This window comes from Podarcis erhardii (genome assembly GCF_964252035.2).
Source record: "Podarcis erhardii genome assembly, chromosome: 16".
In the NCBI taxonomy this organism is placed as follows: Eukaryota; Metazoa; Chordata; class Lepidosauria; order Squamata; family Lacertidae; genus Podarcis; species Podarcis erhardii.
The window spans coordinates 2,124,643-2,150,522 of NC_138514.1; the positions used below are offsets into that span (position 1 = coordinate 2,124,643).

A 25,880-nucleotide genomic window follows, 5' to 3' on the forward strand; every position below is an offset into this window, starting at 1 on the left:
ACGTCTTACAGTTGTGATCTGAAGCATCACTTAGGGACGGCTTGAATGGAATTACAAACTTATGCACAAACTAATGTGCATTTATAGAGGCCATTTGTAGCAGGACTGTCTACAGAATACATGAGATATGGAGAGATCCCACTCTATAGAAAGCGGAAGTCTCCACCTTGCTTGTGAAGGGACTGGTCTCCTCCATATCTCATATGGGTGCAAATGTCCCATGATGAAACTACCACCTATTGGAAGTGCACAATTGTCTTTGCTGGAGTTCCAGAGCCAGAGTACACCAGGTACTCCCAGCATGCTTAAAGCCATATCCAATTAAACATCAATCACTAATGAAAGTCTCCTCTCTCCCTCCCACCCTCTCTCCTCTCTCTGTGATTTAAATTCATTTCTGCGTATTCCTGTGTCCTGACTTCCATGGCATTCATCCCACCTGTGATTTCACGGGGGGCGGGGGGCTGGCATTCACACCGCAGTCTGGGGTTATGGTTTCCTCTGTGTGACTGTCATCTCCCTCTGCTCCCTGGTTGGAGCCAGTGTGGTGCCTTTCATGAAGAAGACCTTTTACAAGCGACTGCTCCTCTACTTCATAGCTCTGGCGATTGGTACTCTCTACTCCAATGCCCTCTTCCAGCTCATTCCTGAGGTATGACTAGGGCCTCTTGGCCTTCCTTGTGTGGCTGTTTTTGTGTCATCTGTGGTGAGAGGAATTCTAGTAGAAGAGTGATATTGTGCTGGTGGTATTAGTCTCGGATGAGTTGTGAACTATTTGGCATTTCCCTGGGTTTTCACTCTTTAGAGTAGTGGTAGCCAGCGTGCTGCTCTCCAGAGAATGTTGAAATCTAACTCCCATTATCCCTGACCTGCTTCAGAAGTTAAAAACGGCTTGGAAGCTAACTCACACCTGACTGTAACAGTCTGAAAGCAAGGGCCAGTTATAAGATAATGACAGAGTCCCATGCGGAGAGGTCTTTGTCAATCTCATGCCTTTAAAGACAAGGCTCCTGGGCTAGTACATAAGGCTGCACAGATGACACCTGCTGTCAGGAGCATGTGGAGATTGCAGCTGTCCTCTGTGCTGCTTCCTGAGTGGTGCCATCCAATGCAGGGGGAGGCAGGCTAGAAACGAAGCTGTGGGGGAAGCCATGGGGTTTGGAGCCTCACAGTGCTTCCATAGCCAATATAAAGAGCTGGGTGCTGGTCCCTGGCTTGCACGCTGGGAGGCAGAGAATAGAAGGGTGAGCAGAGCAAGCAAGGTAAAAACAGAATAAAGGGAGGGGGAAATAGGAGAAGAGCAGGTTGCATTGTCCTAAGGAAACTGAGGCTGAAGGAAAAGACAATATGAAGAATGGAAAACGGAAAAGGACTGCTCATCCTAATCCTAAACCAAAATAAGGGGTGGGTGATGGTCGAAGAAGGTAGTTGTGTGTGAGGGTCTAGTTATGGTTTAGGAGCTAGACAGGAAAGGGAGAAGCCATTGGTGGTTGCACGGTGTCTTTGTGGTGCTCGTTTCCTCCTCATAAAATACTTGACTAACTTCAACATTCAATGGCATGTTCTTGGGATGTTTTCCTTTGTAATGAAAGTGTTTGAGACAAAGGAGCATATCTTATCTAGAAAGGGGAGGGAAAGTGGCCTTCACACAATAAGAAAAAAACTGTATAAGATAGTCTGAGTCATAGGAGGCAAGTCAATGAATCAATGGGTCATAGTGGAATCCCTCTTGTTCTTACACCAGGTGAGATACAAATGAGCTCTGGTCAGATGATCTTCTGCTTTAGGAAGTGGTAAAACCTATGCACCACTTTGCGGATGTGGATTTACATGGCTGAATACTACTACATTTTTTTTAATGCACCACATATAGAAAACTAGCCAATCAAACAGCAAGTTTCTAGCCTTGCTGACTTCTGTCAGACATGGTTTCTGTATGAAAGGAGCATGTGCCTGTGGAGAAGCATTCAACAGTGTGAACCCACATCTCACTTGGCACAGCCACGACACAGGTTTATTGCTGTCATAATGTGAATTCAGGGAGCAGCCAGCTGCCATCAAGATATACTTCTGTAGGTCAAGTGATAAATTCCTGTGCTCTGCAGCTTTTTACTTCCTCTTAGGCCTTCTCTTAGATTGAAACAGGTGGGAGGCAATGTAAACTGCATAAATGTGCTGTTATTTAAGTATACTTTTCACTTACCTTTTCCTGCCCCTACTCCACAGGCCTTTGGATTCAATCCTCGGGAAGATGATTATGTCTCCAAATCGGCTGTTGTCTTTGGGGGCTTTTACTTGTTCTTTTTCACAGAGAAAATATTGAAGATGCTTCTCAAGCAGAAAGACACGGTGAGGGAGGAACCAAAACACTTGCTGATGAGAACTACTTCTGGTGCAAATCTCCCATTACTTTTCTTTTAAACAAATATTTGAATATTGTTTGGCATCAGATGTAACAATGTCATAATTTTGAGGGACAGAAAGCTAAAGAAAATAAGACAGTAGTTTTCCCTTTAAATATATTAGAAGCAGAATTCTTTCCAGAGAATCAGCAGTTTAAGATGGTAGTTTGCAAACTTTTATATGCAGTGAAACTCTTTTCCACATTGACCTGCCTGTTGAAGAGCCCTGATGGATCCAGTACCAACCCTGCACCTCCAACTATTTGGCGATGCATTTTTGAGAGTACCCTGGTTTTGTGTGTGCCAGAATATATCCAGTACTCTCTCACGGCTACATATTTCAGGGCACTGTTTGCAGCCAGCTGTTTTTCAGGGAAGCTTATTTGCCAATGCTGATTCCTCCAGAGCATTTGCAGATAATGTGAACCCACACCCAAACTAGTAGGATGCCATGCTTCTCTCTGCTTCTGACCAATAGCAGACAGCAGGGTGAGGCAGCGGCACTCACCTTACAGTTGCCTGCATCAGGGCTGGATGCCAAGAGAGGCAAGACGACAGCAAGGTCAGCACAATACGCATGCGCTAGCAGAGCCTATCGAGCGCTCCTGCCACCGTGTGAGCTCGCCAGCCCCTCAGCAGCGGCAACCAGGTCAGGTGAGAGTCTCTGCCTCATCCTGCCATCGTCCACTGACTCTCATCTCTAGCTCTCAAGGGATCTAGATTGGAGAATAAATGTTACTGCTTCTTAGTCTCAGAAGCCCAGAGTCCATCCTGCAATCTGTCTTGCATCTGTTGAGGCTATTCCAGCTAAATCTGCTCTTCCTTTCCATCTTTAGAGTGCTAAAAAAACCCTGCAGACTTTGTGGCGCCATCATAATGCCTAGCCTTTTCTCCTCCCCTTGCCCCCAGCACTTTGTTTAACATCAAGCTTGATATAGAGTTCCAAGGGACTTGCAAGCTTGCTCACAGTGTTCTGACATTTTGGTTGATGCTAAGAAAAAAACATTACCATACCATTACTATTCTGGATTTTATTTTATTTTGACCTAATGGACCAACATGGCCAGCTACAATTTTAAATGTTAAATAGTAAGTCACCAGGACAGAGCTCTGAAATAATACAAAATAGGATTTTGCTGAACCCATGACATTAGCATATATAGCATCCCTCTGCCATCCTCGCTAATGGCAGTAATAGCAATCTTTACAAAAGCCCCCAAAGGTATTCCAGAGAGGCTTCCTTTTAGTACCATTCAAGTCTGTCAAAACGATAGTGTAAAATAAAACACTATAAACGGTTTAGAGACAATCCAGTTCCTAACCACTTCCCTTCCTGTTCACTTCCTTCTCATGCACGCAGCCTTGTTTAGTGGTCTTCCAGGCCTTTCGGTTCAGTCCTTGGACTTTCAAACATTTGGTGCCAATAATAGCAGATTCAAAACAACTGTATAACATTTGAGTTAGGGTAGTTTGCTCAGCTGCTTTAATGTTAACTGATAATGTATGGAACAGTCAACAAGGATATTGCAGTGAGAAAGCATATCTCATAAACAGGGTCATGTCATTGAATATAGACGCAAATTAAAGTTGATACAACTGATTCCAGTTGAAAAAAGGCTTTTTATAGCCTACATAGCTAACATACTAAATAGAAAGCTCTTTTATGAATCAGTAGGCACAGAGTTACTTTTCATGATAGAGAAGTCAGCAGTGAACTACCCTAAAATTACTATATTGTGGTGTCTGTGAACTGTGAGATCATAAAACTTGCAGATGTGTCGTGGAATTCAGAAAGTTACTAAAGAATTATAAAGAAGTGTGGTGTGTAGTGCCTTACTGGTGAAAAGCCAGTAAAATTTAATGAGAGGAACTGAAGCAGCTGACAGTGGGGAGTATACCCTAAGCCGTGTTGGTGCAGTGTGGGGTGAAAGGTTACTTGCTGATCTGGCTGGCTTGCCCCAGCCATTCTGGGTGGCTTCCAACACAACAACATCAAACATTAATAGTAACAATCTCATCCGTTTAATAACGTACATCAAACAAAGCAACATTCAACAATGCATCAGAATCTTATAGTAAACAGTAAAATTAAACACCAGCAAATAATAATTAAACAGTTCACACTTATCAACTCCAATAAAGAATTACCAATCTATAATCAATAAAAATAACAGCAATTCACATTGCATAAAATACCACAAAACATACAAGACCATCTAAAAGGATCAGACTGAGAAACAAAGACACGCAACTTATAAAACTATTTTTTAAAAATATCCCTGAACTCCTCTCTTCTCAGCTGCTGTCCTCAAAGTCATAGCCTGGGAAGGGCTGGGTGGGGGGTCAAGGCAGGTGGAAACGCCATTGCCTGATAAGGAACAGAAAGTCTCTCTCCCCCCCCCTTCAGTTCTTCCATCTTTGTATCCCCCAGAGTCATCATGGGCACAGCCACTACAGCACTGAGACCCTTCCTTCCAAGAAAGACCAAGAGGAGGGGGTCACTGAAAAACTGCAGAATGGTGACTTGGATCACATCATCCCTAACAAGAATAGTGACCTGGAATGCAAGAATCCATCTGTTGATGAGAAGATTGTTGGCTCCTTGTCTGTTCAGGTACCTACCTATACTACTAATGTATTGCTTCCAGCCCAGCTGGAGATAAGTTGTCTTACTTTGCAAGAAATAGACTTAATGGGAAGACTGATCCAAGGTAAAGCACCTCGTATGTATCTTAGTCTGCTTTTGTTGGGAAAGGGTAGAGGGAGTCTGCCTTTGGCCCATGCAGACATAACATCTTCTGCTTTCATAACCAGTTAGGAGATTGGCAGTGTGCTGTGACAGCTCCTGACATCTGATGACTTATTTCTGCAGAAGCAGATGGATATTGGCACAATCATAGGTGGGTGGTTTGCACTGATGTACTGGCAGAACATGGAAAATAGCAGCAAACCTGATGCCACAAAATTGCCAGGCAAACAGCTTGCTTGGGTAGAGTGGGGAGGTGAGATGAGGCAACGTTGGAAGTCTGTTTTGTTGGTTAGGACATTGCTACTTTAAATTCCTTGCTCTGCTCCACATTTCCCAAAGCATCAGTGTGCTTTTGTATCTCCAGTTGTAGGCACTAGGTGGCAGTGTGTGCACATTGTATGATGCAGGCTCCATGCAAGTGTGCTCTTGTACTGCAGGAGTTGATGAGAGAACTCAAGCACTGATCTGCTGCCTTTTCAGGACCTGCAGGCTTCTCAAAGCACTTGCTATTGGCTGAAGGGCGTGCGCTACTCTGACATTGGCACCTTGGCTTGGATGATCACCCTGAGTGATGGCCTCCACAATTTCATTGACGGCTTGGCCATTGGTGCCTCCTTCACTGTGTCCGTCTTTCAGGGGATCAGCACTTCTGTGGCCATTCTCTGTGAAGAATTTCCTCATGAGCTAGGTATGTGCTCCTCAAACTCTGAGATAGGACTGAAGCAAATGCCAGGCGTGTGGTGTCTGGAAATTCTCTTGATGTCTACAGGACAGAACCATGTATACAGCCTTTTCTAAACAGAGGTGCAAGTGGGAGCACTTTCCCCATGCTTCAGAGGGATGGCTGGGCCCAGTCCTGTGAGACTCCCTCCCTCCCTCCCTCCCTCCCTGCTGAACTTCAGGCTCTTGACAATGACTTTCCGGCTTCAGGTGGCATTTTAAGGTAGCTTTCTGATTCTGGGATAACTTTCAATTGTTCTTATTCTTTGTATTTTTTAAATACACCTTATTCTGAGTATTAAACAGGATATAAATACCTGAAGTAAATTAATAAGGAGGTTGCAGAGTAGGGCTATTGAGGGTTGTGACCCAGGAATCACTTAATTTAGTGTTGGGTGGGGGAAGTCCCTTGAACAGTTAGTTAGTAGCTTAATATCTGTAGCAGATGGGTCAGAGGGGGCAGGGGAACAAAAGATACAGACGTGTGGGCCAGATTCAGTCAACAAGTCACACAAGCGGAAGCCCACACTTGTCTCAGAATAAGGGTAGTTGAAACAAGTCACTACTCTCAGGCACAAATGGCTTTGTGGGCAGATTATTTGGGTGGAGGGCGCAGTGAAATTCTGTGTGCTGTCAAAGGATGCTGGAGCTCCTATTAACCATGTGTCAGAATACCATGGGGAAGCAGGCTTAACCCACCACAACACTGCAGGAACCTTGTTATTTTCTCCAAGTGTAGAGAAAACGAATGTGGCCCTTCAGGCATCTCCTTTCTCTGGCGGTCACAAGGAATTCATGGTAGTGTTTGAGCAGCCTTCACCCACCTGGCACCTGCCACTCCCATCAGCATGGGCCACGTTTGTGAAGGCTTTGCTAGAAACTAGTTTTATGTACTTGTGTCCCACTGTGAACCGATCCCTTGAAAGGAGGATTAAACCAGACCAGTCAGGTGCTTGGAGGATTGTTAGAGTGGTCAGCAATGCTTCTGTTGGCCATGTAAGCACTGAGTTGTAATGGGACTTGAGAGACTACAGCTCTCTTTGCAAGCCTTCCAGGTAGTTACCCCCCCCCCCAGGTTATCTGGTGATCTAGTTGAAGGAGGTGGTTGAAGTGCTTTAGTGAATTTGAGGTGTCTGAACTGTATATCGTATATAGAGTCATTAGGGTTTAATGCTTAACCAACACTTTTGTGCATCACCATAAACCTGAGAAAGTATATCAAACAAATATTTTTGATTTGCATAATGCTATTGTTGATTGAACAGGAATCTGATTAAACTTTGATCCCACTGACCTGATGCAATCTCTCCTTTTTCACTTCCTCCCCATTGCCCTTGGTCGCGCAGGTGACTTTGTCATTCTGCTGAATTCTGGAATGTCCATCCAGCAAGCGCTGTTCTTCAACTTCATCTCTGCTTGCTGCTGCTATGTGGGACTAGCCTTTGGGATATTGGCGGGCAGCCACTTCTCTGCCAACTGGATCTTTGCTTTAGCTGGTGGAATGTTTCTCTACATTGCATTGGCTGATATGGTAAGTCCTCAGTTTGGTACTTTCCTGTTCAAAGGAATCTTGATTCATCCCTGATCAAATACTGTGTGGTCTTCCACCACAGTTGGACCAAATGTGCCTGCAGTTTCAAAAAAATTGGTGAGTCCTTGTCTAACCATTGCACAACATTGTTATATCCCATAATTAAAGAAATAGAGGCATTGCACATAGCATCTGGTAGATGCTTCCTCTGCAGACTTTGTAGTCCTAGCAGGTGCCCAATACTGAAGGAAGGCCCTGGCTAGCTGACACAGGTAGGGGCTGTTAACAGAGGGGGCATGATCCCTCGGCTGAGTTAGAATACTGTGGGTCAAACCTCAGCTGCCTTTGTGGTGGGGGGGGGGCAGGGAGGGAGTTGTAATCAAATCTGGCCCTATCTGACCCATGTGAAGGGCTGCCCTGCCTTCAGGGGGCCTCAGCTGGGTGGGCAAAATAGAAGGGGACATTGTGTAGGGGAGGGGGCTAAAGCGGCACAATCCCACCATAGGAAAATGGCTGGAAAAGCGGTGTCCCAGTTCCCATACCTACTCTTTCCTTTTTTATTATTATTTTATTTTATTTTATTTTACTTCTTTATTTCATGAGAGGGCATTTATGTGATTTTCGCTTATTCCTGGAACGTAACACCTGCCTAAGTCGGGAGTCACCTGTATCTATTTCACATTCCCATGTTGTGTGCTTCCCTTCAGATGGCAGGCAGACAAGCATAGGAGCTCTAGCTGTGTTATGAATTAAATGGCATGTGGGTGTCCACATTTTCTGTAATACATCTCTCTGACTAATTTTGAAACTACCAGAATGCAGAGTTGTATCTTGTTGGTGGTGAGCCTCAATCCAGCTAAATTTGTGGCTAGGTTGAATTCAAACCAGATTAGTCATGGGTAATTGTCACAATAAAAGTTGGATAGATTGGAGCTCTCTGTCTTGAAAAGACTTGGTCCTGCATAAAATTAAGTTTTTATATCTGGTAGGAAATACTGTATAGTCTCTTGGAAGATATGGCTTTGTGTTTGCTACAGAACTAAATGTAATTTCTTTCTTCTCCCTATAGTTCCCAGAGATGAATGAAGTCAGCCGAGAGGATGAAAGGAGTGGTGGTGCTCTGATTGCCTTTGCCATCCAGAACGCAGGACTGCTGACAGGATTCACCATCATGGTGCTGCTTACCATGTACTCGGGTCAAATCCAGCTTGGATAGAGACATGCATCTTACTAATGGAAGGTGTATGGACTGTGTAAAGCACAGAATCTTCTCCAAAAATTACAAAAAGAGGCACTTTGATTAAGCCTGCTTCATGGATTCCTTCCTGGCTGACTTGCAGTGACTGATGAAACTTCCCACTGTTGGGTTAAGTGACCTAAGGGCCACTTTATCGTGCCGCAACAGCATTCCCTCCTTCATCTTCTGAAGAACTCTGGAGGTGGAGGAAAGCTTCTAGCTTCTTTTTACCTCCTTAGGGGACTCAACCAGAGGGGTTCAAATACCCCATCATTCTTGGGCTGACAATAGACTGCTGCGTACACAGGTCTGTGGCAGTGTGGTTTTCAGAGCAGAGACCTCTTCCCACCTCCACATGCCCAAATTGCTTGAAGTTAGTAGATTAGAGTTTTAAATGGAGTATTGATGCTTAGTCAATTGGTTAGTTGGTTAGGTTTAAAAGATGGCTCAATTTTAAAAAGGGTAATATGGCTCCAGACTTCAGATAAAATAAATAATACAAGAACTTACAAAAATAATGGGTGACAGGTATCTTCTTAGAGAAGGCATTTGAGAGGGAGGGAGAGAATGTGCTTGCCATGGAGCGTGCATGTATGATCTAAACATGTAAGAATATTTTTATTCTAAAATGCTATGCTTCATACAAATTATGCAATATGAGTAAGGTTTGTATGACTGACCTTAGATTTCTTTAATCAGGTAGCAGTGTTAGTTGTAAACTGTTAGGGACATATGAATGACTGTCCCCCTGGTTTAGGAGTCCTTCTTAACTCCCTCCGCTATGTTTTTAAGAGTGCCCCTTTTCCTTGGACACTGTGGGGCAAGATCAACCTTCCTCTTAATCTATTCTGTCTTCCTTTTGTTAGCCCACTGAGTTGCTTCTCTTGAAGGTGAGCTTCTGCAGGGCAAATGTGGCCGGGGTGAGTGCATTTATGCCCAGCAATGACTGAGACATAAAGCAGTTGTTTTGCATCCTCTGGTTTATGTGAAGGCCTTGGAGCAGTCTATGAAGTGAACCCCAGATTTGGAGAGGGGGTCTTAGGAGCTTTCCTCCATGATTAGACTTTCCCAGAGTCACTAGGTGAACCAAAGTATGATTATCATATTGATAATATCAAGTCCTTCAGCTTAAGTGTAGTAAATTTTCCACCTCACAAATTCTCTTTGAGAATTTGTGAGTGTGTCTTATCACCAAAAGGAAAGCCTAGTTCTTTAGCAGAGCACAGCCATTCCTTGGTATGACTCCTAGAGTTTTTAATCTTTTGGGGCAATGCCTCTGTATCACCCTGTCTTGATGCGTAACGGAATGAATGTTGTCCTCTCTCTTTTCCTCTGAAAGGGGTTTGAGATGCAGAAAACAGTTGGATCACTTCCAATATGTTCCCCTATTATGGAAAGACTGTATTGGGGCTGGATTCCACACCCACCAGGCCCAATATATTGTGGTGCTTGAGGTGGCAAATCCAAATTCCTCTTCCCTGGCAGCCACAGGAATGTCCTTCTGCACAAATGATTGGAAGCTTCCCAAGAGCCCTTAATATGATGCTCAGATTTGCTTACATGCTTTCTTTCATTGTAAGGCTACCTCTCCCTTCTTACCCATGAATCAAGAAACTGAAACACCTTTATACTATTCTGAGGTCTAACAAACGCCTCCTCTTTCCAAGTAGAATGCGAATTGATTAGAAGATAGTAAGCGTTACCAATAGTCATGCAAGATTGGGACAGGATCCATGGGTAGAATATAGCTTTTGCATTTCCAGTAAGGGGTGGGTTTACTATGCCAACCAGGCTTGGCAGTTCTAACCGGCAGGCAGAATCATTTGCACTGTCATTGGGCAGAGGCGGGAAGTGACTACTGAGGATGTCTCTCTCCCCACCCCCGGCCTTTTGAACGCTCGGCTGTGATGACGGCTCAAACACCCACCATGTTTTGAAGGCTGCTTCTCAGGGCTTAATAGCTCTTGGTTTGTTGTTTGTGCCAATGAGCTTGGAGAAGAGGAGTCGATTCCCTCTTTCTGTTATAGGGCTCTTAAGGCCCACATGGGTGGGGCAGGGGGAAAATGGGACTGATGTTAGAAACACCATAAGCAAGCTTGGCCCCCCTGAAAACATTTTAATACTATGGATTTTGATGTTTTTGCAGTACTTTTTTGTGATTCTGCAAATGTAACTATTGATTAAAATTGCTGTTCAAACTTGGAGCATGCCTAAAAGTTGAGGCCCATGATAGCACAATATGGAGAGCATTTGCTGGGGCATTGCTTATTGTCATAGTTAGGGGGACACCAATTTGAGTTTTCCCATGGAGTTCTATTGCATAATGCTGCATTAGCTTTTAGAGGCATTGTGTATTCATTTTTTTATTAGGACAACTCACCGTAATATAATAATGAGTTACAGTTTCCTGCACAAAGAAAGTAATGTTTACTACTCTGCTGTGACCCTTGTGGTTATTTTGAAAAAACAGATGTAGAACAGAACTTTACAATATACCTGCATGATCAAATAGTCATTATGTCTTGAACCATCTTGCGTTGCTAAAAGGCATTAGCAACATTTCATTCAACAATCCATTAGTTCCATTTAATTCAATAATACTATTTCCCCCTTATTGCTGCCACATTATTATTTCTAAGGCACCTTATATATATTTATGATTGTTATAGGATAAAATATTTTTGATCATCACTTTTTAGTTTTGACTTGTCTGTGTGTGAGTCACTGTGAACAGGGAAATGCTCATTCAGACCTCCTGGTGGGGTTTGACTCCTCCCCTCCGTGGTACATTAAAAAAAAATCAGACCAAAATGAAGGTCCCCCTTTGTTCCTTAAAAAGTCAGAAATGAATTGCCCAGTACCCACTTTACAGTTCTCTATTTTTTTCTTGACAGCAAATTTATGAGGTCTGAAGTGATCATTCCAACATCTTTCTTCATGGTTTTCATCCAGGAATTAACTGCTTTGAACAAATACAAAAAAAAATTTCAGACTAGTAGCAGGGAGGTGATTTTCTAGCCATTAAGATAGTTTTGGCATCCCTAAATGCAATAGTATGCATGTTAAGGTTCCTCCCGAGATCAGTCCAGTATTTAATCTGGATAGGATCTCTGTCCAGTATCTTCATCTCAACAATAATAGATTCCCCTTTGCAGCAGCTTTTCACTGTTTAATTCAGTTGTTTCTGTAGCCTCTAGCCTACTTTCTGTGTGAAGCTAATTAAATTCATTTTGTAGCAAAGGGGTGTTGGTCTGCTCTTGACAGCTGGAACAGTATATGAAAGTAATTATGAGATCATGTGCAGCTGGATCCTCAGAAGTTGGTCCTCCTGAGTTCAGTAGGGCCTGCTCTCAGGGAAGTGTGTGTAGAACTGCAGCCTTAACTCCTACGGACCTTAAGGAGGCTGTGGATGCCATTATTGTACATGTAATTTTGAAGAATGGAAAGAGAAGGTACCCTGTCTGTAGGTTATGCCAGAATGATTTGACCTTTGAGGGGAAAGGTTTTGAGAGGAGAGAAAGCAAAACTGACCAAACTTCAATTTGTATTTGTTTCTTTAATGTGCTTGGTTTTCTAACATAATTTTCCCATCTCAGTATTTGAATAACTCAGGAGTTGTAAGAAAGTTTGTGGAAACAAAGAACATAACTTATGACACATGACTTGTAAAGTTATTTGTAAATTCCATAAATAAACTATATTCTGTAATGATATTGTGAAGTGTGTCCCGTCCTCCCAGATAATAATAATAATAATAAATTTTATTTATATCCTGCCCTCCCCAGCCGAAGCCGGGCTCAGGGCGGCTAACAACAATAAAACAGTACAACAGTACAACACAACACGACACTCTAAAATCATTCATTATAAAATTAATTCAAATCAAACCAATGGCGATGGCAACCATTGGGCCAGAGCTCCACGCAGATTGCCGAAGGAGGGAGTCAGGCTGTGCCCTGGCCAAAGGCCTGGTGGAACAGCTCTGTCTTGCCGTCCCTGCGGAAAGATGTCAAGTCCCGCAGGGCCCTAGTCTCATGTGACAGAGTCTTCCACCAGATTGGAGCCACAGCCGAAAAAGCCCTGGCTCTAGTTGAGGCCAGCCTAACCTCTCTGTGGCCTGGGACCTTCAAGATGTTTTTATTTGAAGATCGTAAGTTTCTCTGTGGGACATACCAGGAGAGGCGGTCCTGTAGGTACGAGGGTCCTAGGCCGTATAGGGCTATGAAGGTTAAAACCAGCACCTTAAACCTGATCCTGTACTCCACCGGGAGCCAGTGCAGCTGGTATAGCACTGGGTGAATGTGATCTCGCAGCGAAGACCCCGTAAGGAGTCTCGCTGCAGCATTCTGCACCCACTGGAGTTTCTGGGTCAGTCTCAAGGGCAGCCCCACGTAGAGCGAGTTACAATAATCCAGTCTGGAGGTGACCATCGCATGGATCACAGTGGCTAGGTCAGGGCGAGAGAGGTAAGGAGCCAACTGCTTAGCTTGGCGGAGATAGAAAAATGCCACCTTTGTTATAGCTGCAATCTCCGCCTCCATGGAAAGGGAGGTGTCGAAGATTACACCCAAACTCTTAACGGACGGTGCTGGCACTAATTGCGCTCCTGCAAGAGATGGGAGTTGCCCCCTCAATCCCATATCGTCCCATCCCAGCCAAAGGACCTCTGTCTTCGAAGGATTTAGCTTCAACCGGCTCCCACGTAACCACCCAGCCACAGCTTCGAAACATCTACTCAGAGGAGAAGCCTGGAAGAAAGTCATTGGTGCTTTGTTACCTAGACACTTAAAAATGATGATTCTGGTCCCTGTAAATGTAAAATATTTTCCCAGCTTTGTTACTGAACAATGAGAAAAATATTCCTGTAGATACCCACTTGAGAGAATAGATTTAGAAAGTTGCATTTGGTGATGAACAAGTTCCCTGAAGGGTTTCTTTAATTTCACATTTATTTATTTTTGGCACAAACATTCTCAGGAAGGCTAATAATAAAATAAAATCATTTAATAAAATGGCAGAAGACAGGCAGGAAGAGCAGAAAATGTTACAGTGATTTTAAAGGGCAAAATAAGATCTTAAAAGTCTGGGAGAATAAAAAGGTGTCTGAATGGTACTGAAGAAGAGGTAGAGCCTCTTTGGGGAGGGTATTCCAAAAGTAGGACATCAAATGGAAAAAGCTGTCTCCCCTGCTGCTTCTTGCTTCAGAAGGTAGGAGATGGTGACCGTGGTGGGCATGCAGATTGCTGCTGGGAGTATTATCCAACTACAGTACTGAATTGTGGATGGGACCATAGCTGATGCCATGTATATCACATGTACCAGGCTCAACACTTCAAAACTCCAGTCAAAATGGTCCGATGACAAAGACCTTTGCCTAGAGGGGCTTAAGGAATTCAGTCTTTGTAAATTCTAGTATTAACTGATTTTCATAGAATCATATAATCTTCGAGTTGGAAGGGACCCCAAGGGTCATCTAGTCCAACCCACAGCAATGCAGGAAAGACTTTGACCTGTGCCTCCTAATGTGTAGGCCAAAACATAGTTATCTTTCAGATTTCTTACTTCTCTAAATCTTGCAATGCAGTTTTCAGCTCAAAGAATGTGTCAAAATGCATGTTTTGAGATAAAATAAGTTCACAAATGCATTTTTGGGGATAGATTTTTTTAAAAAAACTGCATATTAATGTGGAAATAGGGCTGAATGGACTTATGAGCACATTCAGAACTGCAATTAACTGAAAATAGATTGTTCCACGCATCACTACCCTTGCCTCAGGCCGTGTAGAGTCACTGCCAATCAGTGTAGACAATACTAGGATAGATGGACTACTTTATAAGACCTGTTGTAAGTCGGCTTTCAATGTTCCTAACCACCAGTGTTTTGAACTGAGCTCAGAAACTGACAGGGAACCAGTGTGCTGAAGCAAGCAGTCTTGCATTACCTGAGTGTACAAAGTGGTAGAACTTTAATAGTCCATTTCTGCAGCCTTTATTATTAGTTATTTACTGCCCATAAGGAAATTGGCTTTGGTTGTAATACTATGGTTTAAACAAAAGATGGCAGCAATGGCTGTGTCTTAAAATCCATGTCCTTAGAGCATGAATTGCTGTTTACGTGCACACTTGTGTCATGTATTTTATATATTGAACAGATGGTAGAGTATTACATTGAATACCAATTGCTTGTTCTAAGGATGCTTCCAGATTTTCAGGTAACTGCTACATCAACATAGTGGAATCAGCAAATACTGTCCAGCATTTCAGATAGTAAGAGGAATGCTCTTTTGTACTAGTATTGCCCCTGTTCTTACAAATGGACATGGGGCCTGGTCTAAACATGCTCTTGTTTCCACCTCAGAGAGTGAAAGACTAGAGTGGTATCAGTAGTTCCAGGAACCCAGTTTGTTGTGAGATTTCAGGGCGGTGTGTGTGTGTGTGTGTGTGTGTGTGTGTGTGTGAGAGAGAGAGAGAGAGAGAGAGAGAGAGAGAGAGAAAGAGAGAGAGATCTGTGAATTTGTTTGGGACCTGGGTTGAAGCCAGGCTGGATGGGTAATATGTAAAAGGGAAATACGTCAGAAGAAGGAATTTATATCAGCATTTATTACTTATTAATTTGTATTAATAGTTGTGTATAGTTGTAACATTTGTTGTTGCTTTCAGTTTGCTGTATACCACTTTTATAGATTAAGCAGAACAGAAACTGTCTAAATAAAGAAGACTCCCATCACTCCTGGAGAGGTCAAATGGGCCTTAGAAAGCACTGCTAATAACAAGGCCAGTGGAAGTGATGGTATTCCAGCTGGACTATTTAAAATTTTAAAAGATGATGCTGTTAAGGTGCTACACTCAATATGCCAGCAAGTTTGGAAAACTCAACAGTGGCCAGAGGATTGGAGAAGATCAGTCTACATCCCAATCCCCAAGAAGGGCAGTGTCAAAGAATGCTCCAACTACCACATAATTGCGCTCATTTCACACGCTAGCAAAGTTATGCTTAAAATTCTACAAGGCAGGCTTAAGCAGTATGTGCTTAAGTTCTGGAGAACTCCCAGAAGTGCAAGCTGGATTTCAAAGGGGCAGAGGAACCAGAGACCAAATTGCAAACACGCACTGGATTATGGAGAAAGCTAGAGTGTTCCAAAAAACATCTACTTCTGCTTCATTGACTATGCAAAAGCCTTTGACTGTGTCGACCACAGCAAACTATGGCAAGTTCTTAAAGAAATGGGAGTGCCTGATCACTTCATCTGTATCCTGAGAAATCTCTATGTGGGACAAGAAGCTACAGTTAGAACTGGATATGGAACAACTGATTGGTTCAAAATTGTGACAGGAGTACAACAAGGCTGTATATTGTCTCCCTGCTTATTTAACTTATATGCAGAATTCATTATGCGAAAGGCTGGGCTGGATGAATCCCAAGCCGGAATTAAGATTGCTGGAAGAAATATCAACAACCTCAGATATGCAGATGACACAACCTTGATGGCAGAAAGTGAGGAGGGATTAAAGAACCTTTTAATAAGGGTGAAAGAAGAGAGCGCAAAATATGGTTTGAAGCTCAACATCAAAAAAGTAAGATCATGGCTACAGGTCCTATCACCTCCTGGCAAATAGACGGAGAAGAAATTGAAGCAGTGAGAAATTTTACTTTCTTGGGCTCCATGATCACTGCAGATGGTGACAGCAGCCACGAAATTAAAAGATGCGTGCTTCTTGGGAGAAAAGCGATGACAAACCTAGACAGCATCTTAAAAAGCAGAGACATCACCTTGCTGACAAAGGTCTGTACAGTTAAAGCTATGGTTTTCCCAGAAGTGATGTATGGAAGTGAGAGCTGGACCATAAAGAAGGCTGGTTGCCAAAGAATTGATGCTTTTGAATTATGGTGCTGGAGGAGAGTCCCATGCAAGAAGATCCAACCTCTCCATTCTGAAGGAAATCAGCCCTGAGTGCTCACTGGGAGGACAGATCCTGAAGCTAAGGCTCCAATACTTTGGCCACCTCATGAGAAGAGAAGACTCCCTGGAAAAGACCCTGATGTTGGGAAGGATTGAGGGTACAAGGAGAAGGGGACGACAGAGGACAACATGGTTGGACAGTGTTCTCGAAGCTACTACTGCGGGAGGCAGTGGAAGACAGGAGTGCCTGGTGTGCTCTGGTCCATGGGGTCATGAAGAGTCGGACACGACTAAACACCACCACCCTATGCCATGCTACTCTGGTGCTGATTGGAGTTGGAGGCACACAACATCTTAAGATCTTCTGGGATGTTTTGGAGGAACATTTCAGAGCCAGGTATTGATTCATCTCAGCAATGTCTACATTAACTGGCAGTGGCTTTCCAGGAATTCAGGCAGGAGTCCTTTCCAGCCCTACCTGGGGATGCTAAGGACTAAACATGGCACCTGTTGCATGCAAAGCGCGTGCTCTACGACCAGCAGAGTGCCCTAGGCCATGTTGCCAAAAACTCAAAATGAACCTTGCTAGCTGCAATATATGAAATGCACTACATGGGCCCATAGTATCACATACAAGCATGTGCGTTAGAAATAAAATGTCTGTCACTCCATACTTTCCATCCCAATATATAATTCCTTGGGAACTAAGTGTGGAGACTGCTATCTTCAGGTTTAAATCTAATTATTTTTAAAGGGCTTATTTCAAAGGCAAACAAAGGAGCGAGAATAAGGCTGTGTACACACTATACATTTTAAAGCACATGTGAAACATATTCTTTTCCTCAAAGAATTATGGGGACCTACTCTTACAATTCCCAGCAACATTAACAAACTACAGTACCCAGAATTATTTGAGGGAATGTTATTTGAATGTGTTTTAAATGTAGTGTGTGTACACAACAAAAAAGAAAGGGGGAAGGGCCAAAACAAACAAGATGAATTTTAACAGGGAGAAATGTAAAGTATTGCACTTGGGCAAAAAAAATTGAGAGGCACAAATACAAGATGGGTGACACCTGGCTGGAGAGCAGTACATGTGAAAAGGATCTAGGAGTCTTGGTTGACCACAAACTTGACATGAGCCAACAGTGTGACGCGGCAGCTAAAAAAGTCAATGCAATTCTGGGCTGCATCAATAGGAGTATTGCATCTAGATCAAGGGAAGTAATAGTGCCACTGTATTCTGCTCTGGTCAGACCTCACCTGGAGTACTGTGTCCAGTTCTGGGCACCACAGTTCAAGAAGGACACTGACAAACTGGAACGTGTCCAGAGGAGGGCAACCAAAATGGTCAAAGGCCTGGAAACGATGCCTTATGAGGAACGGCTAAGGGAGCTGGGCATGTTTAGCCTGGAGAAGAGGAGGTTAAGGGGTGATATGATAGCCATGTTCAAATATATAAAGGGATGTCACATAGAGGAGGGAGAAAGGTTGTTTTCTGCTGCTCCAGAGAAGCGGACACGGAGCAATGGTTCCAAACTACAAGAAAAAAGATTCCACCTAAACATTAGGAAGAACTTCCTGACAGTGGAATTTGCTGCCAAGGAGTGTGGTGGAGTCTTTGGAGGTCTTTAAGCAGAGGCTTGACAACCATATGTGAGGAGTGCTCTGATGGTGTTTCCTGCTTGGCAGGGGGTTGGACTCGATGGCCCTTGTGGTCTCTTCCAACTCTAGGATTCTATGATTCTATGATTCTAAGGGATCAAGCCCAGGACAGCATGACTATTAGATGTTGGGATTTATTTTTATTTATTAATTTATCTGCCATCTCACTTTTCATACAGATATTATGATTCCCAGAGCAGCTCATATTTCTTTATTTAGAGAGAGGCTGTGTCCTAAGGCTGACAAGCTAAAAAGCCAAAAAACACAACAGATCGGAAATGGAAGGAAAAGGTAGAAGAGGAGTTTGAATAAACTATTCCTATCAGGCAAGAACATAATTTCAGAATAAGGCACATAGAAAGCTGAAGGTTTCCCCGCTGCAACAACAAAATGAATTTTGTTAAATGAAACCGATACTGGGTTTTTTCCTCCAATGTGTTTTAAACGTGTTTTTATTGTTTATTTTGTTGAACCACCGTGAATGGTGGTTTTTATCTATGTAATTTTGTTTTGTTTCATCTTGTTTTGTTTTGGGGTGGGATATTGAGTGGGGTGGGGATTGGTTTTTGTTTGGGCATAATTGTTTTTTGGTTGTTTTGCTTTTCTATTTTTTAAATGGAGGTTATTATGAGGCTTGGGATTGCTACCGTGGAGGGGCGAGGGAGGTATGGCGGTGGGGGCAGATGTTATAGGCGAAGGGGATCGAGATACGGATATGCTCGTACCCCTTCCAATCTGCGCCCCATCCCAAGAGACGAGGGTAGGGTGAGCAAGGATTACTCACCTCCTTCACTGGTGTTGTGCAATGCCAGGTCTATAGGCAACAAAACCGCCACCCTGCGAGATTTCTTTACCTCGCAGGGGGTCGACCTGGCTTGTGTGACGGAGACCTGGCTGCGCGAAGGGGTAACTGTTACCTTACGAGAGATGGCGCCCCCGGGTTTCTCTGTCCTCCACCAGTCACGGACTGTGGGCCGGGGGGGGGAGGGGTGGCATTATTAATCCGGGAAGATTGTTCTTTCAGGGCTCTACCATCGCCATCGATCCCCGGCATTGAATGTGTTGGCCTAGTGTGGGGCTCCGAGGAGAGCTTGGCTGTCTGGCTGGTGTACCGGCCACCTAGCGCACCAGCAGCCACCAGCAGCCACCCTGTCAGGTCTGCTGGAGGCGGTGGCCGGCTGGGCCTTGGAGTTCCCTAACCTATTGGTATTGGGAGACTTCAACTTCCATGCTGATGCCGCTCCCTCCTCACAGGCTCTGGACCTGGTGTCTTCCATGGCAACACTAGGGCTCTCCCAGTTTGTTTCGGGCCCCACACATCAAGCAGGCCACACGCTGGATTTGATCTTTGGTGCCGGTATAGATGTGATCATGTCTCCTTCGATGAAGGTGCCATGGTCTGATCACTACGCTCTGAAAGCCAGGATTGACTTTCCACCCCCACCCTGCTTAGGTGGCGAGCCGATTTGGGCTCGCCCGCAGAGGCTGATGGACCCTGATAGATTCCGTCAAGCCTTGCGGGACCTTGCTCCCCCTAGCGACTCATTGACTGAGCTTGTTGAGGGCTGGAATACCCAGCTCCTGGCAGCCATCGATGAGATCGCACCTAAGCGCCCTCTGCGACCCCGCAGAAACCGGGCTCCCTGGTTTACCGAGGAGCTTCGGAAAATGAAGCGGGACCTCAGACGGCTAGAGCGAGTATGGCGGGGTGCCCGTGACGGAGCCTCAAGAACATCTTATAGGGTTTTTATGAAAACCTATGAGATGGCTGTGAAGGCCGCTAAGAAGTCTTACTTCTCGGCCTCCATTGCATCCGCTAGCTCTCGCCCGGCGCAATTATTTAGTATAATTCGGTCTTTAACGTCCCTTGAAGGAGGGCCAAATTTAAATAACAATCTGACACACAGCTGTGAGGCATTTGCGAGCTTTTTTGCGGAGAAGGTCCTGTTGCTCCGCCATGACCTCCCTGCCAATTTGGATACAATAAAGGAACTGGAGGCCCCTCGACTGTCCTCCGGTCCAGTATTGGACCATTTTGACCGGATATCTCCAGCCGATGTGGACAGACTCCTCCAAGCTGGAAAGCCCACCACCTGTCCTCTTGACCCGTGCCCGTCATGGCTGATTAGAGCGTGTCCAGACGAGGTGCGGGCCCCCCTGGGGGATATCATCAATTTGTCCCTTGGCACCGGGATATTCCCAGGGGAACTGAAGGAGGCAGTGGTGCGTCCGCTCTTAAAGAAAACATCATTAGATCCCTTAGATCTATCCAATTACCGCCCGGTCTCGAATCTTCCATTCCTGGGTAAGGTGATTGAGAGAGCGGTTGCTGAACAGCTTGGTAGGTTTCTGGATGAAACATCTGCTCTGGATCCATTCCAGTCCGGCTTCCGTGCTGGTCATGGGACCGAGACGGCTCTGGTCGCCCTAACAGATGATCTCCATAGGCAGCTGGATCGAGGCGGGTCGGGGCTGCTGATTCTTCTAGATCTGTCAGCAGCCTTCGACATGGTCGATCACGAACTCCTGGACCACCGCCTTGCCGACGTGGGGATCCAGGGCACAGTCCTTCAATGGCTGCGCTCGTTTCTCTCTGGTCGGGGACAGAGGGTGGCGCTCGGGGGGGAATTGTCATCGCGCCACTCCTTGGTGTGTGGAGTGCCTCAGGGTGCGATTCTCTCCCCGATGCTTTTTAACATCTTTATGCGCCCCCTCACCCAGCTTGTCCGGAGTTTTGGGCTGGGTTGCCATCAGTATGCCGATGACACCCAACTCTATCTGTTGATGGATGGCCATCCTGACTCGGCCCCGATACACTGGCGAGATGTCTGGAAGCTGTGGCTGGATGGTTACGTGGGAGCCGGTTGAAGTTAAATCCTTCGAAGACAGAGGTCCTCTGGCTGGGGCGGGACGATATGGGATTGAGGGGGCAACTCCCATCTCTTGCGGGGGTGCAATTAGTGCCAGCACCGTCCGTTAAGAGTTTGGGTGTAATCTTTGATACCTCCCTCTCTATGGAGGCGCAGATTACAGCTATAACAAAGGCGACATTTTTTCATCTCCACCAAGCTAAGCAGTTGGCCCCTTATCTCTCTCGCCCTGACCTAGCCACTGTGATCCATGCGACGGTCACCTCCAGACTGGATTATTGTAACTCGCTCTACGTGGGGCTGCCCTTAAGACTGACCCAGAAACTCCAGCGGGTGCAGAATGCCGCGGCGAGACTCCTTATGGGGTCTTCGCTGCGAGATCACATTCATCCGGTACTATACCAGCTGCACTGGCTCCCGGTGGAGTACAGGATCAGGTTTAAGGTGCTGGTTTTAACCTTTAAAGCCCTATACGGCCTAGGACCCTCGTACCTACGGGACCGCCTCTCCTGGTATGCCCCACAGAGAAACCTACGGTCTGCAAATAATAACATCCTCAAGCTCCCAGGCCTCAGAGAGGTTAGGCTGGCCTCAACTAGAGCCAGGGCCTTCTTGGCTGCAGCTCCAATCTGGTGGAACGCTCTGTCACAAGAGACTAGGGCCCTGCGGGACCTGACATCCTTCCGCAGGGCCTGCAAGACAGAGCTGTTCCGCCAGGCCTTTGGTCAGGGCGCAGCCTGACTCCCTCCTCTGGCAACCTGCTTAGAATCTTGCTTAATTAGTTGCCATTAATTTGATTTTAATTGATTTTTATAATGAAATATTTTTAGAATGTGTGAATATCTGATTGTTTGATTGTTGATTGTTGTTAGCCGCCCTGAGCCCGGCTTCGGCTGAGGAGGGCGGGATATAGATAAAATTTATTATTATTATTATTATTAATGTGGCCCATGCCAGAGGGAAATAGGATAGTCTTGTTAGTCTGCTGTAGGGAAAATGGCAGCAGTCTGTGACAGCTCACAGTGTAATATTGCTGGTGTAAGCTTTTGCTAAGCCAGAGCCCATTTGGGCAGATGCCACCTCTGTGGGGTTACAAGGAATTACCACTGATACATGTCAGCAGGAGCAGATAAGTGGAAAGCCATTTTGCAGATGGGTAGCCCTGTTAAGTCTGTTACAGCACAAACACAAAAGGCATCTTCATGGGGCAGCAGCGTTAAGTCTGCGGCAGCAAAAGAAATGAAGTCTCATGGCACTTTAAAGACTTGAATTTATTGTGGCATAAGCTTTGGTGGACTGCAGCCCACTTCACAGCTTAGCAGACTTATTCAGGCACCCATTTGTGGACTAGATCCTGTTTTCTCAGCATTTGATTCTCAATTTGGTGCCTTTGTGTTATGTATCCGGAAGCACTCTCCACCAGTAGCAGTCAGATTCAATCTGATCTGGATGGTGTACCTCACATCCATGGCTGCATCAGCCTATTCAATGAATAAAGCACAAGAAACCAGTAATTTGTAAACTAAACATGCTTCTTTACTGGGGCATCAACTTGAATAAAATATGGGGGGGGGGACTTAACTCCTGCCCCACATAATCGACCACATGACACACATCAAGGGGGGCTCAGCACCCTCAAATATTTTATGGGGGGGCCTGAAGACCCCTAGGAGTCGGCTCCCATGCTTCTTTATATGTGCAATGATATATATATGTAATATAGAAACTCTCTCCCCGAGCGTCTATCAAACAGGATTGCCAGCATCCTCAGCAGCCTCGAACCAAAGTCGAGCAACCATTTGCAGCTCCCCCCCCCCAAGTTCCACGCGCAGTTCTCGCAGACCCACCTCGGGCGGCAGAGCAGGAGCCCGGAGCCCTGCGCGGCTCTGGGAAAGGGGCCTGGAGCGGAACGAGGCCCGGGAGCCCCGCCCTGGCCTGACGGAGGAGCGCCGCGCCGCGCGGGTCCAAAGAAAGAGAGCGGCGCCCGGCTTCTGGCCAGGCCCTCCGAGCGCGGCTTTCCTCGCGGCTCCGGCGGCGCGTCTCCTAGCAACCCTGCTTCCCTTCAAAATGGCGGCCGGAGGGAGGGGAAACCCGGGGCCGCAGCTTCGTCACGTGACCCAAGGAACCCGCTCCGGCCGCCGCGCAGGCGCGAGCGAGGCCAATCGGAACGGGGGCGGCGGGCCCAGGCCGGGGACTGGCAGGGTGGCTGGGCGCATGCGTAACGGCGCTGGGTGCGCGCTGGCGGGGGCGGGCGAGAGAGCGAGCCGGGAAGGAGCGAGGGGGTCTCCTGCGCCTGCGCGCCAGACGCCGAGAGACGGCGGCCTTGACAGCTTGCGCCTTGTGTGCCGTAGAAGGGGCGGGGGAGAGCGAGCGCGCATGCGTGGTAGGGGCAGCTTCGGGGGGCTCGGGTGGAGACAGCCGCCGCCGCCGCCGCCGCGGCACTGAGAGGATTCCCCCGTCCGCGCCTCCCTCCGCCCGCCCGCCTGGGCCTGCTCAGCCGCTGCCGTTGCCGCCGCCGCCGGAGTCCCGGCCCCTCCCGCGGGGAGGCACGAAGGTCCCGGGAGCCGCGACGGGGCAGGCGGGACCATGTCCGGGCGCGCCCAGAGCGGCAAACTGTCCACGACGGAGCGCATCGTGAAGGGTGAGGGGCCGGGGGGGGTTCGGGGGGGGCCGGACTCGCCGCCTCCCCGCTCCGTTTTTGCCGGGGGGCATTTGAGGGAATGGGAATAATAAGCCGGGATTAATCACAATAATCGTTCGTGAGGAGCTGCAGGATCCTGTGGCGATGGGGGCGGAAGGGCGGCCCTGGGCCTGCGCTGTGGGGCAGCGGGGAAGGGGGCGGGCGGCGGCGGCAGCAGCAGCAGCAGCTGCCAGACCCCCCCCCCCTAGCGATGGGGCGGAAGGGCAGCCGGTCCCTCGCCCCACAGAGCTGCAGTTTCCCCATTGCTCAGGGTGGGGGATAATGGGGCAGCTTATTGATCCTGGATGGGGCTGCTCTGTCGAAGCCACAAAGCAAAGAGGTGCGGGGGTGGGAGGTCTCGGGTGTCCTTCCGCTCTCAGGCAAGGGAGCTGCAAGGGGGGCCGAGGAATGGGCTGGCTGGAGGGAAAAGACTGCCCGCCTCCCTGCCTCCCTCTGGGGAGTCCGGAGCGGTCCCCTGCGAGGATGCGTGGAGGAACAAGGAGGTGGAGCTGTGACATAAATTAGGGGGGCAGGAAGGGCTGATGCAGAACTAGGGAGCTGCATAGAGACCGGACTGAGGGCTGGTGGTGACACCCTTGTGTGACAGTGACATTTCAAAGCCCTGTGCTACTTACAGCAACCTTTTTCTTTTTCATGTGCTTGTGGGGTGTTTGTGCAGCTGTTAAATGGGTACATAGGAGCAAAATGTGAAAACAATCTGTGTGGCAGATAACAGCTGGGATGGGTGGGTGGGTGGGTGTGCGCTCAGGTGGGGTCATCAGGTCCCCTTTACCAGTTGACTATGGTGCTTACAGGCATACTGCAACCTTTCTTTGCTGTTACTCTTTAAACCTTCCAGCTTTTCTTCAGCATGCTTGTTAATTTAATGGTCAGTGACCACCTAAACCCCCCTCCCCCATTTGTGTGCCTGAAACAGCACATACTGTTTTAAAATAGCCAGTGATACTGGAAACAGTTAATAAGCAGGAGGGCAAAATGTTAATCGAGAAGCTGTTGGATTAGTGGAAGGCTTTTACAATGTAGATTTAGCTGTCCTAATTAATCTAATGCCAGCTATCATACCCCACGTATTGGGAAAAGATCTTTCATACACTTATTTGTTTAAATGTGCACGCTGCACCCTGCTAGCTGTTCAAGATAAACAACTTCAGCAATGCAGGTACTAGGAGAACTTGGACATCAGAAATTGTTATGATCAGTCAGTTTAGCTTTGATCTCTTCTGTTGCAGGTGTTAACTAGATCTCTGCCATGTTGTCTTGTAAGTGTTGTGGTTCATTATTCCAAGACTCCTATTGTTATCTGTTTTTCAAGTCCCAGTTTGAATGCTTGTATTGTATACAAGGTGTTCACCTCTGGTAAACAGTATTTTGAAAGATAGTTGATTGTTGTTGAGCTGATGGGGTCTTGCAGTAATGCTGTAGTTGGCCAATAGGTGCAGAATTCCAGATAAAGGACCCCCCCATTCCACTTTTATTTCTGATCCCCAGTCTCCCCTCCTTCCCCCCTTCCTATCATATGCTTATGAAGATTTTTTTACACTTTTTTTACACTTTACTTTTTGTGCTGCTGATGAGTGAGTAGTAGAAATTCAAGACTAATTTTGAGTATGTTCATTTGTTCTTACCATAGAATTTGGAGCTCTCACTTCAACATTGATTGAAAGAATTTAGAGGTGGGGAGAAAGAGAAATATGCCATTGAGCCTTGTTGTATTCACCTTGCTTGTGTAAACAGAGGATGGCTTAAGAGTGGCAAGAACTAACTACCGTACTTTTCCGTCTATCAGGCACCCCCATGTATAAGACGCCCCTATTTGGGGGGACTCAAATTTAAGAAAATGGGGGGAGATGGCACAGAGTTGTTGAACTTTCTTGTAGAGGATTGCCCAGAGTTGTTGAGCTTTTTTAAGGGGGGATTGCCGAAAATCGCTCACCCGCACACGTTGCTAAATCCGCCTCCTATCTGTCCCTGACGCAGCAACCAATAACACGCACAATAGCCGCTGACAGCCGTGGCAGCAACCAATCAAACGTCCACCCTATGCATCATCCATGTATAAGACAACCCCCACTTTTTAGCATGATTTTTAAAGAATAAAACATAG

The 25,880-nt window shown here is 46.2% G+C and overlaps 2 protein-coding genes and 1 long non-coding RNA gene across 7 annotated transcripts in view; all 3 read left to right on the forward strand.

Annotated features, from left to right (window-relative positions):
* SLC39A14 (solute carrier family 39 member 14) overlaps positions 1–12,347 on the forward strand; it is a 28,946-nt gene extending 16,599 nt beyond the window's left edge. The window contains exons 4-9 of one of the 2 annotated variants that reach the window (XM_081843915.1): positions 483–652; positions 2,227–2,349; positions 4,834–5,016; positions 5,632–5,839; positions 7,218–7,402; positions 8,472–12,347. In XM_081843915.1, coding sequence (XP_081700041.1) covers positions 483–652; positions 2,227–2,349; positions 4,834–5,016; positions 5,632–5,839; positions 7,218–7,402; positions 8,472–8,618 — 1,016 coding nt within the window. In that variant the 3' untranslated portion in view covers positions 8,619–12,347. The remainder of the gene's footprint in view (positions 1–482; positions 653–2,226; positions 2,350–4,833; positions 5,017–5,631; positions 5,840–7,217; positions 7,403–8,471) is intronic. The other variant, XM_081843916.1, reaches the window with a different exon arrangement.
* Positions 12,348–18,310: 5,963 nt separating this feature from the next.
* LOC309331624 lies at positions 18,311–23,004 on the forward strand. Its single transcript, XR_014151910.1, has 3 exons — positions 18,311–18,653; positions 22,033–22,503; positions 22,908–23,004. It is a non-coding gene; the product is annotated as an uncharacterized lncRNA (long non-coding RNA).
* A 547-nt stretch (positions 23,005–23,551) lies between these two features.
* PPP3CC (protein phosphatase 3 catalytic subunit gamma) overlaps positions 23,552–25,880 on the forward strand; it is a 69,667-nt gene continuing 67,338 nt past the window's right edge. For 2 of the 4 annotated variants that reach the window (XM_081843911.1, XM_081843913.1), the window contains exon 1: positions 23,559–23,716. In XM_081843911.1, the coding sequence (XP_081700037.1) occupies positions 23,662–23,716 (55 nt within the window). In that variant the 5' untranslated portion in view covers positions 23,559–23,661. Of the gene's footprint in view, positions 23,717–25,880 lie in introns of all 4 variants that reach the window. The other 2 variants (XM_081843912.1, XM_081843914.1) reach the window with 2 other exon arrangements.